This window comes from Arachis hypogaea, chromosome 9 (assembly GCF_003086295.3).
Source record: "Arachis hypogaea cultivar Tifrunner chromosome 9, arahy.Tifrunner.gnm2.J5K5, whole genome shotgun sequence".
NCBI lineage: Eukaryota > Viridiplantae > Streptophyta > Magnoliopsida > Fabales > Fabaceae > Arachis > Arachis hypogaea.
In genome coordinates this window covers 2729330-2749842 of record NC_092044.1, presented here as the reverse complement: position 1 = coordinate 2749842, position 20513 = coordinate 2729330, and the positions used below count along the sequence as shown (strand labels likewise).

The 20513-nt window shown below is 29.4% G+C and overlaps 2 protein-coding genes and 1 long non-coding RNA gene across 6 annotated transcripts; 1 reads left to right on the top strand and 2 right to left on the bottom strand.

The window, feature by feature from the left end:
* Positions 1-5934: 5934 nt before the first annotated feature.
* LOC112709905 (uncharacterized) lies at positions 5935-8253 on the bottom strand. Of its 4 annotated transcripts, none has more exons than XM_072202271.1 (4): positions 7817-8253; positions 7577-7698; positions 6729-6920; positions 5935-6245 (listed from the first exon to the last, which is right to left on the bottom strand). In XM_072202271.1, exons 1-3 carry the CDS (start codon positions 8088-8090, stop codon positions 6756-6758), a joined length of 561 nt encoding a protein of 186 aa, XP_072058372.1. In that variant the 5' UTR covers positions 8091-8253; the 3' UTR covers positions 5935-6245; positions 6729-6755. The 4 variants fall into 4 exon arrangements, with proteins under 4 accessions (XP_072058372.1, XP_025617683.1, XP_025617684.1 ...); XM_025761898.3 differs by having other exon boundaries at positions 5935-6180; XM_025761899.3 differs by having other exon boundaries at positions 5935-6141.
* A 5816-nt stretch (positions 8254-14069) lies between these two features.
* LOC112709901 (putative disease resistance protein RGA1) lies at positions 14070-17009 on the top strand. Its single transcript, XM_025761891.3, has one exon. The coding sequence runs from the start codon at positions 14070-14072 to the stop codon at positions 17007-17009; it is 2940 nt and encodes a 979-aa protein (XP_025617676.1).
* Positions 17010-18558: 1549 nt separating this feature from the next.
* Positions 18559-20273, bottom strand: LOC112712852 (uncharacterized). Its single transcript, XR_003157931.2, has 2 exons — positions 20086-20273; positions 18559-19110 (listed from the first exon to the last, which is right to left on the bottom strand). It is a non-coding gene; the product is annotated as an uncharacterized lncRNA (long non-coding RNA).
* Positions 20274-20513: the final 240 nt, after the last annotated feature.

The window sequence follows — 20513 nt, the reverse complement described above, 5'->3', positions numbered from 1 at the left end:
AACAATTATTAATATCCTGTTCCTCTTTTCCACTATTTCTTCCTGAACTCTCTTCTTCTGACATAAAGTCTAATTGTTGTATAAAATAGTCTTCAGTTTCAGAAGAATCTTCATAACTTGATTCTTCTTCTGATTCTGAATTGATTAGTATGGCTGTTAAAGCATGTTTAATTTCTTTATTTTCTATTTTATTTATTTTTTGTTCTGTTGTACATTTATTAGCATAATGTCCTTGTTTTTTACATTTCCAACATGTTACTGATTTTTTCTTATTAGAAAATTTAGGTTTTCCTTTAGGGGTTTTATGGAATTTTTTATGATATTTCTGTTCATAATAAAGGGGTTTGTCTATATTATATTTAGGTTTTTTATAAAATTTTCTCTTTTTAACTTTATGCTGTCCACTAGGTGCTTTTTCAGGAGTTATTCCATATTGATAACAAAAAGTGCCAAGCTCTCTTTTACCCGTGATACTTTCTTGTTTTATTTTCTGTTGTATCTTGGTATCTGTGCATACCTCTATACCCGTTTGTACTATTATATTATGCAATTGTCCAAAAGTTAATGAATTATAGGGAATCTGGGTCCCAAACTGTGTTTGTAGTTTTTGTAATACTTTTTCAGAGAATAATTTTGGTAAGGTTGCTACGAATCTTTCTTTCCAGAAAGGTGCATTTGCATCATCTCTTATCATAACTTTTGACATAAAAACATCTTTATACCATCTATAATCAGACATGGTTGGACATCTTAAATTCATTAATTGAGTATGTATCCTATCTTTAAAAATACTGGGATCTCCTACAAAATTTTTAATAATGGTGTATATTAATGTGGATGTAGCGTCTGATGACTGATCCTCTTGTTTAATACTATTAATAATTAATTCTTTTTCTTGGAGGCTGAGAAAATTATCCCACCAACCTTTTAATTGTCCTGTAAAACCTTGGGTTATCATAATTGCTGCCTCTTTATCAGAAGCTTTTCTCATCTTATAGGCAGTGGCAGCCATAGTCATATTACACATTTGATCTAAAATGGCTTGTTCACTTAATCCATCTATATTCCATTCTACTAAGTCTGATCCTGAAAAGCTATTTTGTACTAATTGTGTTCGCTCTTCTAGACCTATATCTACTGGTGATGGTCTAGAATAATAATTTCTAGTTTTAGGATAATCTCTTTTATAGGATATTTTATTTAATTCTAATTCTTCTTCCTTTTGTAATGTATTAATTGTTAATTTTCCTAGACTAATACTTCTAAGTTTTTCTTTTAGTTCTTCAACTTCTGTTTCTACTTTAGATTTTAAGCTAATATTATCTAAGCTTTGTAATTTATATATAGGTTTTTCTACCCTAACAACCTTTTCCATGTTTTCCATTCTTCCTAACTGATTTTTCATTATATCTAACATGGTATTAGTAAAGTTTAATTGCTGATGTAGTTTTTTAATATCTCTTTTCTCTATATTTCCATCTGTATTGCTATCTTTATAGGGTGTGGCTTCAACTTCTAGATCCTTTCCAATTGGTATTTTAATAGTTTCTTTAGGAGGATATTCAGATTCTATTACTGATCCTGAGCTTGTTTTCCAAACAACAGTTGATTTTGTTAAAGGACATAATTTCTTATCGGGTTTGGAGTAATGATTTACGTACCAATCAAAGAAGAATAAGCTAATCCTATTTTCTTTCATAAAATCATAAAATAGTTCTCTTATTCTAATAACCTCTTTTCTGAATGGTTGGTAAAATACCAATCTCTTAGTGATTTATTGTAATCAGCATTAAAATCTTGTCTTATCCATTCTTTAACAATCTCAAGTGGTATCAGAGCCTGCCCAAGGGAAAGGTATCTGATAATACTTATAAAGAAATTATTTTTAACTGGATTTTTATTACAAATCTTCTTAATAAACCTCAAATATTTTATAGTTACAACTTTGAAGTAGCAGTGAGAACTGTTAATACGTTGGTCAGCCCAGATTGTAATCCCGGTTGTAAGTCCTAACAAGGCAGTGAATCCGTTGGTTAACGAGGGTGGTCCCGTAGCTCACAAAGTTCTAACCATAAAATGGCTAGTTTATTGAGAACGATGAGTAGTTTAAATCTAGGAAAAAATAATTCTTTAGTGATAAAAACAGATAATGATGAAGCATCCACCTCTGGAACTAAAAACGAGTTAGAAATAGCTAAATTAGAAGAAAGTTTTCATAATTGGAGTATACCTATAGTAGATAAAGATAAAATATATAAAAAGAGAAACTTCTAGGAAGGAAAAAATTATGAAATCCACATGTTAGAATATTGTAAGCCAGGAACGAGTAGTAATAAAATTATTACCATCTTAGAAGAAGATAAATTGAAAGAACATAGTAGAAAAGGATATAACTTTATCCATATAGGATTAATACAAGTAGCCATAAAGCCTAATTTTAGAATAGGAATTAATCTGCCTATATTATTAACCTTAAGAGATACCAGGTTAAAAAATTTTAGTGATTCATTAATAGGAATATTAGAAAGTAACTGTCATGATGGACCAGTGTTTTTTAATTGTTATCCAAATTATGCTATGAATCTAAAAAATGAATACACCTGGCAAGCTTTAAAATTGCAAGTGACATCTGATGAGACCATTATAAATGAAAAATATGATCCATTTGAAATAATCTATAGGATATATTATAAAATTACTAAAGTTGATTATGACTTTAGAGCATTAAGACAATCATCAAAAGAAGAAACAATAATTATGCATGCAAACCTAAAAAGATCTAATATACAAACACCTAGAAGATTGAGACATGAAGAATTAAAGAGTCGTATGCCTGAAGAATGGATAATACCTGATGGTATTGAAGAACCACAAATACAAAATACTAGGATAAGAGAAATCATAAGAGAAGGACCTGATATTAGAATCAGGATGAATAGATCCCAATCATTAAGAGTTCCTGATAATGTTGAAACTATTAGCCATAGAAATTCTATAGATAATTCGTCCATAGGAAATATCGATGATATTGTAGGAATTGACAACAGAAGGCCACATATAGCCACTGCTGTATATAAATCACCTTCAGAATTTGATCCAAGAGAATCACAAGTTATGTCAGTAATTATAAAGGAAGAACCATTATCATTATCATTATTATTATTATTATTATTATTATTATCATTATCATTATCATTATCATTATCATTATTATTATTATTATTATTATTGCTGTATATAAATCACCTTCAGAATTTGATCCAAGAGAATCACAAGTTATGTCAGTAATTATAAAGGAAGAACCATTATCATTATCATTATCATTATTATTATTATTATTATTATTATTATCATTATCATTATCATTATCATTATTATCATCATCATCATCATCATCATCATCATCATCATGATGATGATTATTATTATTATTATTATTATTATTATTATTATTATTATTATTATTATTATTATGGGTGGGGGTTGGTTAAATGATCAAAATGTCAAAAACTCAAGATAGTGTATATACTATATAGCTCAATTACTAAACAATAATATTAATTGAAAATAAAAATGATCAACAATTAAGTAAATCCATTTGTATTGACAAAAATGTTGAGTTAACAATGATATGAAAAAAAGCACAAAGAAATTGTGTAATAACAACAAAGGAAAAATTAATACACATTTTTTTGTTAAAAAAAGACATGAATTTTAGTTGCATAATACAGAAATTATATGTTCTTTTTTATTTTATTTTTTTAAAATTGTGTATCACTCTAAAAAAACTTCTTAATAAATCGTCCTAAATTTGTGTTTTTTCTTAACAAATTTCTGTGTGTTCTTTTTTAGGTTTCTATTCAAAAAGCTGTGTTTATTTTTTTTAAAAAAAATGTATTTATAAGCAGAACATTTATGTGTTTATGCTCAATAAGTTTTTGTGTTTTTTTTTTCTTTTCAAAAAATTATATTTATCTTAAAATATATCTGATTTTATTGTGGTAAATTTTATATTCTTTTCTCAATAATTTTTTTAAAGATTATATTCAAAAAATTGTGTTTATCTTTTAAAAATTTTGTGTTTATCATCACAAAATTTCTATGTTTAATATGAACAACTTTTTTTTGTATTTCTTTTTCTTTATAAAATTTTTTAAATTTCACAGAGAAACAAACAAATAAATAAATAAAGAAGAGAAAAAACATAGAAAAAGAATAAGGAGACATAGAAGATCCCAAAAATTAACTAGAAGAAGAAAAAAAAGAGAAGAAAATGAAAAAGAAGGAAAAGACAAGGGAGAAGAATTGAAGTTGGAGAAAGAAAATGATGTAGAAGAAGAAAAGAAGGAAAAAGAGAAGACATTGAAAGTTGAGTGTGTGAGTATATATATATGATCAATGTGCAAAGTTTGAGTTAGTATATAAAGTTTAATTTTGATCTATTAACAGAGTCCAATTATATATGTTTTTTTGGATGACTACGTGATAAATGTAAGAGAAAATTACTTTTATTGATATAGCGTTACGTAATTGGATATACATATAAAATTATTTTACACTAATAGTGCATTAAAATTAAATTCTAGTATATATTGACAAATTTAATAATTCTTTGCTTACAGAAACATCAAAGATTTATGCTTCTGATATTTGAGATTTAACAATTTTATTTTGATATGCATTGCTGAAATATAAAGTTAAAAGGGTAAATACAATCTCCAATTTATACTTGTTGCATCACTACTACTACTACCTATGAATAACACGACATTAAAAGTAGAATTCACAAATCTACCAAAAATTATTCGGTATACTAAAGAGTTTTTTGTAGAGAGTTCAAATGACAAGCTCAAAAGCTAAACCAGTACTAATGTAGATGGAAAACTATTATCAACATCGTATCAAACACACTTAAATGTATCTTTCAAGAGATGTTTACATGCGTAACATACAAAATTACAAGACTGATGCAGTCCTCAAAAGAAGGAAAAGCCTCGCTTCAAAATAATTTGTCCATGAATACACACGGATACAGATGTTTCATTGACAATAGTTAAGACGAAATACAACGGCAATAGTCTTAGAGAAATGTTCAAGTTTTTAAGTATTTTAACTCTGCCATTTCCTACTTTTACTATTAAGTGCCACTTGTCAACAATAGAGTACTTTAAAATTCGTAGCAAATCGAAGCTTCATTTTAAGGTTTGCCGCTGACCAATGAATTGCTGCATGTATAAGGCAGAATTCGAACTCACAACACTTAAGCAAACTAGTGAGCTAACCACTAGATCAATCCAATTTGATTTTCTCCCTCTAACATTATTAGTTCGCACTTGCTCAATTATATTCAAGGACAAGACAAGACCGCCAATACTCATTACAGCATATCTAACTCTCACAATGAGGATTTTTTTTAAATAAATTAAAAAATCAGTATTTCTCAAAACAAATTTAAACAACATTAAATAGAAAAACAATATTTAGAGGACATGTTAGCTAAACTTTTTTCAAATTATAAAGTTTAGACCTACTTTCTATAGTGTATGTTCTATTTTCTATAGTTCATTGAAATGACAAATTACAATGTTGCATGACTTGTAAAGTTTATCCATTGTCTATGCTCCATTGGTCATTAAATGACTTACCTTGCTGTTAAATCAAAGCCCAGAATTTTTTCCTTCTGTCATGATTTATACATTTTGCTCACTGTAACTTATTCATTGCTGAATAATTGAAATGAAATCTGAACAAATGTATCAAGAGTTATGAAGTCATTATCAGTGAATCCCTATTGCTCTGAAGATGCCAAGGAAACTATGGAAGCTGTATGGGATTTTTGTTACATACCGAGTCATTTGAAAGTGATCTGTAAGAAAAACTCTCTGGTCTACGAGGTGACCACAAGTGTGTTTCAAATTCAAGAATGAAAAAATATTTATATGTAGCAAAAACTTTATAAATAGATTGAAATTCCGAATTATTCTCCAAGAAATTCTCGATTAGACACTTTGTTTCTGACAAATTTAATACCTAAAGACATCAACGATTCCTCCCATCAAACGGATTGCTCCCATGTATGTTGACGACTAACAGAAAAGTGACCCATGGGCTGGTCCCAGCCCCTTTGGCCCTGACCTGAGACTGAGGGAAGTTTTCTTGGTAAGAAGAGCAGTCTTCACCCTTGGAAGCATTTGAATATATACACCAATACACAGTCAATTTGCTTTCATACAAAAATACTGCAACTAAACAAACCAACACAATCAAGAGCAGGACTGCTAGAGACCTTCAACAACTATCGTTATCTTCGCTTCTCCTTAATGCGACTTAACAAACTAGTCAGTTGATAACCTCACCAAAACATGCAGCAAAAACATAACTAGGGAAGATGATTGAACTTTCTACAAGGTACATAAAGAGGGAAGATACGAGGTTTTTGTGCATATTAATTCCAAAATCATAAGTGTGACATCAGTAATGCTCATGCATCTGCAACAGACAGGTTATTCTCATTTTTGTTTCTAAAAAAACACTTGTAAAACTTTACTCTCTAGACAGGGGCAGGGATTCCGGGGAAGTTCGACAATACTACAGTTCAGGGAAGAAAAAAAGGGCTGAAATAGGCACCCGACCACAAATTAACAGAAAATACACTGTTGAAGGTACACTAAAGGGGGTTTTGTAGAGAGTTCAAATCATGACAAGCTCAAAAGCTAAACCAGTATTACCATTTCAGATGAGATCTCAAAGAAAAGTCAGGCCATGGATTTTTTCTTCTCTGCCTCGAGTCTCTGCAGCTCGGCCAGCCTTTGTGCCCACTCTCTTTCTCTTGCAACTGCAGCCATTTTGCGCCCTATCCTCTTCATATTTTTTCTCCGTTTAGCTTCTTTCATCTGAGCTATCCTTTTCTTCCTTTCTGCCTGTAAATGCCAGAGAATTCCACATTGAAAATAATTAATGGAGGTGGAAAACTATTATCATCATAGTATCTAACACACACTTAAATGTATCTTTCTAAGAGATTTTTAAATTTTTAACATGCGAATTAACTCATGCATGACATTTTATGTACGATGTTAAGTATCAAGCCAAATATAATCTAATCCCATTGTATTATCAAATCTTCTTTTAACTAATAATTATCACTTGAGGAAGAAGAGTTCCCCAGCTTCTACATTGGACTTATAAGTTATGATACAAATGCTTGCAGGTGTTAGGAGTACCCTGGTCTAGGAGCCAAAAACAAAATGTCAATTTCTTGACAATTAAATTGTCCTCTTCAAAACAAAACAAGATGATGCCCTCACACTCCCCCAAACCACTTCCAGAGAAGAATAGCTATTCATTTTAAAGCTACCATCCAATCCTTACACAACCAACAAACAGAGCAAAAATGAATTTCCTAGCCTGCGTAATTTCTACAATGTTCCTATTACACAAACAAAAAGGAAAGATAGTTATTTTTGCTATTAATCATAAACCCTAAATACTATTGAGGACTACAATTTAAAACCATGTCTAAACCCTCTATTGTTCAATGCCTGAATTTCAATTTTCGGGAATTAAAATAGCGCACCAAAATAAAAGCACGGCGCAGCCTCATGCGTTTCTTCTCGTTCCTCCTCTTGATACTCCCTTCGTTTGGCTTATTCGGAAGAATGGTTTCGCCAGGGGTATGCTCAACCCAAGCATAAGGCCCTGCAAAATACACGCACAGAAAAAAAAAAAATCCACAGCTTCATTCTTCAACGAACAGATTCAAAAGCAAAACCACAAAAAAATGTTTTTGAAAGAAAAGAAAAGGCTTGTGACGCGCCTTGGGGTTTCAAGGAGGCTCTCTTTCGGCGCGATTTATCAGCGGGACGGCGTTTGGGGAAGCGCGTGTCAGTCAAGCTATGGAGATGGTTCGAAAGGGGAAGAATCCATTGGTGCGTTTTGAAGAAGCAGGGATCTTGCTTCGGAGATGCGAAGAGGAGGCCACGAAACGACGTCGTTGTGGTGGCGGCGGCGGTTGTTATGCGAGAGGTTAGGGCAGTTGATGATGCGATTGAGAGAGGGCGAATGAGGTTTCTGAGGATTCCGAATCCCATTTCTCTCTCAATTGGATTTGCACATGCAACTCTTTGAATCACTCTGCACAACTGTGTTTATTTCGATCAAACTATCAAGTGTTCTAAAACGAGGTTCAGAGTGTAATGACTAATGAGTAGAGCTCGTACTTCATAGTTACAAGTTTAATAATAAATTAATAATAACCCTCAAATCTAATTTTTAATAATATTTTTAAGAACTTAATTTTGATATAAATTTACACAAATCATTCAATTAAATTCATATATTTAAATAATTTTTAAGTAATAAATCTAAAAATGAAATAATTTTATTAATATAATAATATATAATTAATTATGTGTATACAATTTTTTTTACCGTGCATACAAATTAAATTCTACTTTTAAAATATGTTGTTAAAGCATAGCATATGTTAGCAAGAATTAAGTTTTTCTCTTTGAAGGTTGAACACTTGATTTGTGGGCATGTCTACTGTCTACACCATTCCTACACTTGATTTGTATGTAACTAATGTGTTCATAATTGAATTTGATATTTTGTCAGCTATTCCAATTCAAAACTCTTTTCTAGAACTAGGATTATTTTTCACAAAATAAATAAATAAAGAGCGAGGATCAATAGAACTTTAGTTAAAGGATTTTGATACCAAAATGAAATTAAGATTCAAATATGATTTCTGTGTAAGTATAAAAGTATTGACCTCGTTTTGTGTTGGTTGTGTAGGTGAATGCTTTTGTGCGTTACTTTGTATGATTTGAAAATGGCAATCTTCTGAAGGTGCTGATGAATGGGAATAATTAGAATTACAACAAGAAACAACAATTAGAATTACTACATCAATGCACCTTGCCAAGTTACAAGGTATTATAAACAATTGCGAATATCATGTACCTTTTAGTAATTTACATAAATTAAAAGAATATAAAATTATAACAAGAATTATATTATGGTCGTTTTGATTCCAATTTGATTTAAGTTACGTGTGCCCGACACTGCCGACAGCAATGGAGCTTTACAGAAAGTTTATCTAATTAAGCTATATAAACATGCTACAGAGTGGGTTGTTAAATTCTTTTAAGGAAAAATTATGCTGACATTTTAATATTTTATGTGCATTGGTTTTTTTAAACAATAAAGCACACACATTCCCTATAAATTATTATTAAAAAATAGGAATAAATATTATTTTGATTCCTAATGTTTAGAATCAGAATTAAAATCATTTCTCATGTAAATTTTTATTTAAAATCGTCCCAAACATTTTATTTCATATTAAAATGACTTTTTTTAATAATTTTTAATTTTTTTAGTAAATTACCCATATTTTAATAAAAAAATTATAAAAAATTTAAAAAAATTAAAGAAAAGAACGCGTTGTTGGGGGAGGAAGAAAAAGGATACGCGAAGGAAAAGGGAAAGGAAAAAGAAGAGAGGGAAGGAAAGACGGAAGCGGCGGCAACACTGGTGACCACTCACTATCACCGTTGCGTCTTCTCCATTTTTGCGGGTTCGCTCTCTCTGTCTCTCTCTTCGGCGGCCACCGACACATTCCTCACCTCGATGGTGACGCATGTGACGGCGGCGACTCCTTCCCCTTGGTCACTGGCTCGCGTCCCTCTCTCCCTCTCCCTTGGGTGCGACACGATGGTGACGGCGACGTGTGTGACGGCGGCGACTCCTCCCCCTTAGTCACTGGCTCGCTGTCACCTCTTCTTTTCCCTCTTTTTTTTGCTTTTGCTTGAGCTTCTATTTCTGCTTCTTCTGCTTATTTGATTTCTGTGTCTTCTTCTACTTCTTCTGTTTTAACTTCTATCTTTGTTTTTAATTCTAATTTTAATTTATTATTTTTTATTGTATTATTGTTGTGTGTTGATTTTGTTGGTGAATTTGATGTTATTTAATCTAATTTGATGTTTTTGAATCTGATTTGATATATTTGATGGTGGTAAAAGTGCTGGTGATGGTAGAAAGTATTTTTGTCCATAAAAAATTAAAAGGACGATTTTAATATGAAATAAAACGTTTAGGACGATTTTAAATAAAAAACTACGTGAGAAATGATTTCAATTCCGACCCTACACGTTAAGAGACCAAAACAATACTTATCCCTAAAAAATACTAAAGAAACAAATGAATAACTAACTTATTTAATGTGTATTTAAAAAAATCTAAAGTTTTTTTAATTTATAATTTAGAATCCAACACATATAATGCTTTATATAATTAATCTTATAAGTTATAATTCATCTATTTTACTATGGTTGCCTTTTGAAATACCAATATTCGTTAATATTTGTTGTCACCATTATTTCAGACTTCAAAAGTTATATTTTAGAAAATATAAATTGAATAATTAAAAAGATATTTAATATTATTAAGAAAAAATTTTAATTACAAAAATATCTTATTAATTATTGTGAGAATTATTTAAAAATATATATTAAATATTCAATTAAATTTTTGTCCCTTTTTACAAAAAATAACATATTTTTTGTCTAAAAAAAGACATTTTGATCCTCAATTTTTTTTTATTTTAGGACATTGTGATTTTTTTATTAAAAATTCCGTTAAATAGTAACAAAAATTAATTTTATTGGGATTTTATTTATAATTTATAGGAATTTTAAATTCACATACAGGGGCGGACCTACTTAGTATAATGGGGCATAGTATAATGGGGCACTTGCCCCTACTCTTATTTCAATTTTTTTTAAAATATACATATATAATATGTTTTTATTTTAAATTTTAAATGATCCAATTACAAATAAATTTGGCTCAATTATTTAAAGTCCTAAATTCACTTTATCTTTTTATTATTTTAACTATCAGTTAATTTAATTAAATTTAGTCTTCTCCATTTCTCAAATTCCAACCATCACCACTTTTTTATTCTCTTAAATCCTCTCCTTAATTTCATATTTTCAACCTTTTTTTTATTTATTTTCTAGTGGTCATTTTCTCTTCATCAAAATGTAAATTTTAAATTCTCTATTTTTTTATATAATTCTCTATGACTTTATGTATCTTTCAATTTCATTGTTTCTCTTTTTGATATTTTGAATTACAAATTTTAATTCAAATAATTATAGTTTAAGTATTAATCTAATTTTTTATTTTCTTCATGAATTTATATATTTTATTTTATTCTCAATTTAGTGATCCTTATCATTTATTTTTTTATCTTTTGTTTTATTTTATTATATGTAATTATGTTGCATATAAATTTTTAAAGTCAATTGATCAATTTACTAATTTAGAATATATATTTTTTTATCTTTAAAAATAATAATAAAAAAATATTTCAAAAAATATCTTTCGTTCTATTTTATTATATGTAATTTTTTATTTTTCTATTCGAATAATTAATGTACACTTTTATTTTTTTAAATTTTGATTAACATATCTTTTGTGTATATTATTTTTGTCCTCCAATATAAACTTTTTGGGTCCATCACTGCTCACATAAACTATTAATAACTTTATTTTTTAAAAAAATTTTTATTGGTGGTGGTTAATTGGAGAAAAACCATTACTGAAAATGATGTCGCAGAAAAAAATAATTACAGAACAAAGACCTTTTCAAAAAAAATAATATCGAACAATAAATGAAATAAGATAACATTAATATTGATGATATTTGTATTGGTGATGATGACAGTAAAAGAGATAACGATTAGAGGTAAAAGTAATAATGATGAAGATGAAAAAGGTGGTAATAATAATAATCATAGTTACATTGTTAAAAAAAAACGTTGTGAATTTAAACCGTTATAAATTACAAATAAAATTTTTATAAAACTAATTTTTATTTTTATTTAACGAATTTTTTAATAGAAATTAAAAGTTGTATTATTCTAAAATAAAAAAATTAAAAATTAAAATATCTATTTTTTTTGAATAAGGGGCGTCTTAATCTTAGTAAAAATGAATAAAAGCCAAATTGAATTTTTACCCAATAATATAAATTAAATAATTAAAAAGACATTTAATATTATTAAAAAGAAATTTTAATCGCAAAAATTGTCTTGTTACCAATATTATAAAAATCATTAACAGAAATAACACTGCAATTGAGAGACATATCTATTTAGTTTTATAATAGAATTATTAATTATATCTACAATAATATGTTGAGATGATAAAGAGAAAAAGAAATGACTAAAAAGTTTTAAACGAGATAAAGAGATAGATTAACATAAAAAAATTAAAATAAATAATTTTTATTTGTTGTTTTTATTTTTGTATTGATTTTAATTGATAAATTTAATTTTTTTATGTGGTGTTTGTATTTTTTTTTATTTTTAGTTATTATTAAAATTATAATTGTTTGGTCATATGTTTTTGTGAAAATATATTATTTCTTTCTGTTATCTCTTTTGTTTTATCTTTGTATAGATATTTTTTATTTAAAGATGTGTCTTGAATTTTTTTTCTTTTTAGTTAATCTTTTGATTGGTATATCATCTTATGATATTAGTGTTAGTGAAGTTGATTCCTATAATTAATGAAAAATATAATAAAAAATATAAATGATATTTTAAATATAATATTTTTGTAATATTATCTATTTTATTTGTTGTAACAGTGGTTAAATTTTAATATTTTTTGTTGGGATAAATGTCTTCGTAATAAAATATTGTTATGAGCTTTTTTTAAAGTTAAAATTATTTACTTTGACTTCAAATATAAGTGTAAAGTTGTATAAATTTTTAATTGATATAAGTGTAAGGTTGTGTAAATTTTTAATTGAGATAATGCTTCAGTGTTATTACTCTTTTAGAGTGTAATTAAATTTAAAATAGTTGTGCCTAATAATATTTTTGCTTTTCTATCAAATAGCATAAAAATTGTAACACTTGTATCTGAAATCTTTAATTTAATTTTGAATCTGTAATAATTATTAAGTTAGTAATTTATAAGTTGATGGAATTTTTATGATAAGTATAATTTGATAGAATTTTTTATAATTTAAATTTGTAATAATTTTTTATATTGTAACACAAAAAAAATTATTTTTGTAAATATTTTATATTTAATTATTTTTTTCTCTTAATGCATTTAGTTTTTTAATAATATCTATAATAATAAGAATATTTTTTTTAGAACACTTATTATATATATATATTGAATAAATTATTTTTTATAAGAATCATTTGAATAGCATAAAATAAAAATACATATTAATATATGTTTAACCCACTTTGTCGACAATGTCTCAAATGATACAAATTCAAAAAGTATTCAAAAATAACTAAAATTGACTCTTTGATTTACATAGCATAATGAAATAAACATAACTATAAAATTTTAAAATATAATTATATGTAAAATATTACAAAATAATAAAAAAGTATAAATAGTAAAATAATAAAAGCATTTTTTCATAAATTTATTTAAAAATTATAATAAATATTTTTATTTTGTACCTAATTATCTAATAGAATTATTTCTAAATAGATACATTTCCCTTCATTAATATTATGAATTATGAAATAAAATAATAATGATAAAAATTTTATATATGATATATTAGTATGTCAAATAGTATAAAATTTAAATATTTTATAATTTTAAATTTATTATGATAATATTATTATTATTATGATACTTTTAATATAGATATTTATTATATTTAATTAATGTTTTATATTTCTATGAAATAATAATATGAAAGAGAGACAGACCAATCCTCAAATTAATAATTTTTAGTGATTTAATCTTGGAATTAATAATTTAATAATTATTTACTACTTCCTGCGGAAAATTGCATCGTAGGTTGGTAAAGGCATCACGTGGCACGTGACTCGGCACGTGACTAAAAAAAGGACAAAAAACTGAAAAAGAGAGTTCATTTTAGTATTTTACGGACTAACGAGTTGCTAAGAATGCATTTTGACTTTTGAGGCACTTTTCATTGCTTGCACAACCAATCTCCGATCTTTGTCTTCCTTCCTTTCTTTCTTTTTCCCCTTTCATTTGTTGTATTTCTGAAAATGGCGGAGGCCTTGCTTGGAATTGTGCTGGAGAACTTGATCCCTTTTGTCCAGACTGAATTTGCAGCCTTCTTTGGAATCAAGGAAAAGGCTGAAGACCTGTCACGCACTTTAGAACTCATCAAAGCTGTTCTTGATGATGCCGAGCAGAAACAATGGTCAAATCGTCCTCTCAAGGTGTGGCTGCAGCAGCTTAAAGATGCCATGTATGTGCTGAATGATATCCTTGATCAGTTGCCTACTGAATCCTCTCAACTTGGGTTCTTATCTTCTTTGAATCCAAAGAAGGTGATGCATCGTCGTGAGCTTGGACAGAAGCTGAATGAGATAATAGGGAGGTTGGATCGAATTGCTCAAGCAAGAAGCAACTTTGATCTTAGACAAGGTCTGAGGGAGAGGCCAAGTGAAGTAGCTGAATGGCGTCAAACTAGCTCAACTATCGCCGTTCCTCAAGTGTACGGACGAGATGAAGATAAAGGGAGAGTTATGGAGTTTCTTCTTAGCCCAGCACGAAGCTCCGAGTTCCTTTCCGTCTATCCCATTGTTGGCTTAGGTGGTCTCGGGAAAACAACACTTGTTCAGCTGATCTACAACGATCCAAAAGTAGGTAACAATTTTTATTTGAAGATTTGGGTGTGTGTTTCTGAGCATTTCACTATGGAGAGTATTTTGCGTTCCATTGTAGAAGCTATCACAGATGAGAAGTATGAGCTCAAGGCTTTAGATGTAATGGAGAAAAAAGTGAAAGAATTGCTACAAAGTAAAAAGTATTTGTTGGTTTTAGATGATGTATGGAAAAGAAGTCAAGAAATGGAATTGGGATTAACCCAAGACAAATGGGATAAGTTAAGATCCGTATTGTCTTGTGGATCTAAAGGCTCATCCATTTTAGTATCCACTCGCGATAAGCATGTTGCAACAATTATGGGAACATGCCAACCTCATTATTTGGACCGTCTATCCGATGATGATTGTTGGTCGTTGTTTAAACTCCGCGCATTTGGACCTGACAGAGAAGAGCGTGCAGAGCTTGTTGCAATAGGGAAGGAGATAGTCAGGAAATGTGGAGGATCGCCTCTTGCAGCAATGGCATTAGGAGGTTTGATGCAATCCAGAAGCACGGAAAAGGAATGGCTTGAAGTTCAGAAAAGTGAGGTTTGGAATTTACCAGATGAGAATGATATTATACCTGTCTTGAGATTAAGCTACTCTTGTTTATCGCCAACTCTAAAGCAGTGTTTTGCTTTCTGTGCCATATTTCCCAAAGATATGGAAATGGTGAAGCAAGAATTGATTTATCTTTGGATGGCTAATGGATTTATTTCATCCCGGCCAAACTTGGAGGTGGAGGAGGTTGGCAACATGGTCTGGAATGAATTATATGGAAAGTCATTGTTCCAAGATGTCAGGGCTGATGACTTTTCTGGCGAGATTTATTTCAAGATGCATGATTTAGTCCACGATCTTGCTCAATCAATTTCAGGGCAAGAGTGTATATGCTTGGAGAAACAAAACCTTAATGATTCTTCAAGAAACCCCCATCATATTGTTTTTCACCACATTGTTAAAAGACAATTCAAGAAGAGATCCGTTGAGAAAGCTGAATCCTTGCGGACATTGTATCAATTGGATTCATACGGATTTCCTTTCAGTTCTAGATTGATTCGAACAAATAATTCTCTTCGGGTTTTGTGCATATATGCTAGAAAGATACCATCTTTTGGGAGTTTAAGTTGCTTGAGGTATTTGGAACTTCGTGGTTTGGATATAAAGAGCTTGCCTGGTAGTATTTGCAATTTGCGGAGACTGGAAATCTTGAAACTAATAGGGTTGAATAATCTTCGCCGTCTACCGAAACACTTGACTAGGATGCAAAATCTCCGACATCTTGTCATTGATGGATGGAATATTCCATCTAGTATGTTTCCTGATGCTCACAAATTACGTCATCTGAGAACTCTAAGTATATACATTGTGAAATCAAAGAAAGGGCACAGTTTGACAGAGTTACATGCTTTGAATCTGGGAGGAAAGCTATACATCAAAGGCCTAGAAAATGTTGGGAGTATATCTGAAGCTAAAAATGCCAACTTGAAGGGTAAACAAGACCTTCGACAATTGATTTTGTCATGGCGCAAAAGTGGTAAGAGGAAGTCCGTATTGGGAGCAGAAGAAGTACTTGAAGCGCTTCAACCTCACTCCACACTCAAGCTGTTGACGATAGAATACTATGAGGGATTACAATGGCCAACTTGGATGCAAAACAATTCTGCCACCCACAATTTAGTTTCTCTTCGACTTGTGAAATGTGGAAAGTGCGGGCATCTTCCTCCAGTGGGAAAACTTCCATTTCTGAAGAAGCTTTTTATAAGTGGCATGGATGATGTGCAGTACATTGAGGAAGATGAAAGTTATGATGGTGTTGAAGCAATGCCATTCCCATCTTTGGAGGAATTGGAAGTGGCGAGATTGCCAAACGTGGAGAGGTTGTTGAAACGGGAAACAACACACATGTTCCCCTCTCTTTCTACCATAAAAGTCATCAATTGCCCTAAACTGCAATTGCCGTGCCTTCCAAGTGTTAAGAACCTCACTGTTTGGGAATGTAGCAATGAGCAACTGAAGTCAATCTCTAATCTCAATGGTCTTAACCAACTTCATCTTTGGGTAAATGATGAAGTGTCGTGCTTCCCAGAAGGAATGATGAGCAACATGACCTCTCTTGCAACTCTGGAAATAAAATATTTCAGTGAATTGAAGGAACTGCCATCTGACATCACAAAACTCACTGCTTTGTCTAATCTTACCATTTATGACTGTGGTAAGCTGGCGTGTTTACCAGAACAGGGTTTCGAAGGGTTATCTTCACTTCAACGATTGTCAATTAACAAGTGTACGAGTTTGGGATCGTTGCCTGATGGTGTCCGGCACTTAACTTGACTTCAATATTTGAGTATTGTTGGCTGCCCAATGTTGAAAGAGCGGTGTAAGGAAGGAACAGGGGAGGATTGGCACAAGATAGCACATGTTCCTGATTTATATATCTAGTAATCATTGTATTGTATTTATTGTATTCTTAGTTTATACACTGCTTAAGTGCTTATTGATTCTTTTTTCTTTTTGTTGTGTATTTGCATTATCATGGTTTCAATATTTTGTGTAGTTTATCTTCATTTGGAGTGCTCTTTCAAATTACAGAACGCCCAAAACAAGAAAAAATATATTGTATCTGCTTTTCAATTTTCAGGATATGAAATGAAACTCATTGCAAGTTCTGTGTTGGCCAGGTGAGTATTCAATAATCATGCATATGAATTGCTGGAACTTTTAACTCATTTGTTTAAAATACGCACAGAAAGGAACATGTATAGAATTCTTTTGCTTCTCCCTCAGTTTTTTGTTTGGCATGAACGATTTTAATTTTTCTTAATATGACAGTAGATTTTAAATTGGATGGTGGGCTATTATCCAATTTTATTGTCAATGCTTTTCTTTTGCCAAAGCATCAAATAACGAATTCTTATATATATATATATATATAGTTTGTCTTTTATGTGCATATTATTAAGGTTTAATTACTCTGTTGGTCTCTATATTTTTACCAAATTTTTAATTAGATCTCTATACTTTTTTTTTTTCTCCACTAGGAATATTTAGTTGATCTTGGGGAAGAATTCTAAAGCAACGGTGTGTTAATCTGAAACATTTTCTGCTATAAGACTATGATTTTCCAAAACAAATTATTCTTATTGCCTCATATCACAATGCAATTGGCTTCAAATAGTTTCTGTCTATCAATTCAAATGAGACTTCTATTGTGTATTGAGGCCAATAAGAAAGAAATTCAGAGCTTAGATGATTATGGTCAGTTGGTCACAGTCACTATCACTATCACTATACAGGTTTCAAAACATGATATCTTCATCATGGAATTGGCCGAGGCATTAGTGGCATAATCATGGTTTCAATGTGCATTGCTAAATTGTCAAGGCTTTACTTTGGCCAAACCATCCAATGAATTTTGATTCCCAAAAATTGTTCTCTTTAATAACTGCTAAAACTTTTAACTTCTACAAATGGTTATTTTTTCATTTTTTAAATTTGTCGGAATGGACAAAAATTCACACACACCTAAATCATTTAATGAGTCATATGTACACATGAATATAATACTTCATAGTCACTTCCATCACTCCCCAATAGAACGGTGTCTCCATTAATAAAAATACACATATATAACGATTTCATGACACACTTGAAAAAATATATAAATCACTAATAAAATGATAAAATCATTACACATGTGCACTTTTATTAATGGAGATATATTTTTTTGCCGAAATAGTGGATATAACTACCAAAATATTATATTCGTACACACACATGACTCATTAAATAATTGAAGCATTTCTGTATAAACTTTTATATCAATTATATATACTTTTATGTTTGTGTAGAGATAAAATTAAACTATGATAGTATAGACATATTGGACTAATTAACTCATTTTATTGCGACAATAATTCATTCCAATTTCCAACCTCTATACATAGAGATATTTTCATTACAAACACATTCTGAAAATAATATAAAATATCTAATAATCTTCAAAATCCTCCTCCTTTTTCATTTTAAACTGCAAACGATCGAAACTTCTTTATTGATCAATAACTTTGACTATGTTTTGATTTTAAACTAGTCTTATGTATTATATATTGATTATTGAATTCCAACCTCTTGTATTATTATTAATTATGTTCAGGTTTTCCTTTTCCTTTTCCCTTTATTAAGTTTCGGAAAAAGGAAGGTTTTTCTTTACAGAAATAGGTGCATCTACAAACATGTGATACCGCATATTTTTTCATGCAATCTCCAAGAATCAACTTGCTATGATATTTCGCATAGCATTTCTCGACACATCGATGAGGGTAGTGGTGTTTGCAATCATCGTCAAACATAAAATCGTATCGGCATAAAGTAGTGTCTTCAGTAATGAACTGACTACTACTAGCAGCACCGTCTGAACTTGTCATCCACATAACTACAAAATAAAATATATATAATATTGAAAACCAAGCTTATAAATAATTAATCTAATAATAAAACGTTATATTTTAGTATGTAGGGATGCATTTGCTTATATGCACAGACTACTAAAGTAGGGTTTGGTGGAGAGATAGAGACGGAAAAACAACTGAGAGACAAAGATCGAAATAAATCTTAGTATTTTGTTTGGTGTAAAGTGAGAGACAAAAATTGAAACAAGAATGAAATTTAATTTAATTTGTACAAAGAGTAAAACTGAAATTAATTAATTGAAATGAAGGTATTTTACGTATAAAATGTTATTAAAGTTTCAGTTTCAATTTCTAAATTTTAGTCTTCTGTGTTCTCACTTTTTGGAAGTACTGAAATACTGAAATTCTGGAGATAGAGACAGAAATTTTAATACCAATTTCTGAACCAACAAACATGATACTAAGTCTTAGTCTCCCAATCTCTGTCTCAGTATCTCAAAACAAACGTTACTTAAGATAGAGATACAAGACACTAAATCGTGTTTACCAAATAAGTCGTAAATAGAGATATTGTTTTTAAAGATATTGAATTAGTGTATTTTGTGTCTATTTTAATAGAAAAAACACAGAGAAACAATTTTTTATTTTTCTTTTATTATTCTTATTAATTTTTTATAATTATATTTTTCTTTCTAAATTTTTTAAATAAAAAAAAATAGACTTTTATAATTTGTTTTAATTTATCACCAAACAAAATATAAGAAGAACACTAATTTTTATATTTTTGTTATTTATGTCTTAATTTCAATATCTTGTCTTATTCCAATCTAATATACTATAGAATATAAAAATGAAAATATACTCTTTAATTTAAATGTGTTTGAATTAATTGGAATCAAATTTACTGAATTGAGATATGGAAAAAAAAGGTGTAGCATTTCAAAGGCATACACTCATAAGAGGGGGAATAAATAATTGAAATATGGAAAATAATGAACCTGATGAAACCAGAAGCGAGAGTAAGAAAATGTTTCCCAAAGATAACTTGGCCATCTTTCTATTTTCTAACAAGTTAGCGTGAATTTCTTATTCTTGATATCTTTTTTGCTTGCAAGTCCAAGAGTTGAGATATCTACTACTGTATATATAAGTGGAGAGTCATTATTTTAGTCTAAATTAAAAGAATTTGAAATTAGTGAAACCCCCCAACACGCAACATTTTAAAGAGTTTGTCTTATAATAATAATTTTTAAAAAATTTAATTATCTAATAATAAAATTATTTATGAGAAATTTATTTATTCACTATATGGATATTAAAAGTTTTATAGAAATTTTAAAGTTTGCATAATGTTGTTAGTAATGCAATTGAGCATACACTACAACAAAAAATATTTTTGGTGATACATTTTTTAGTACAATAATAT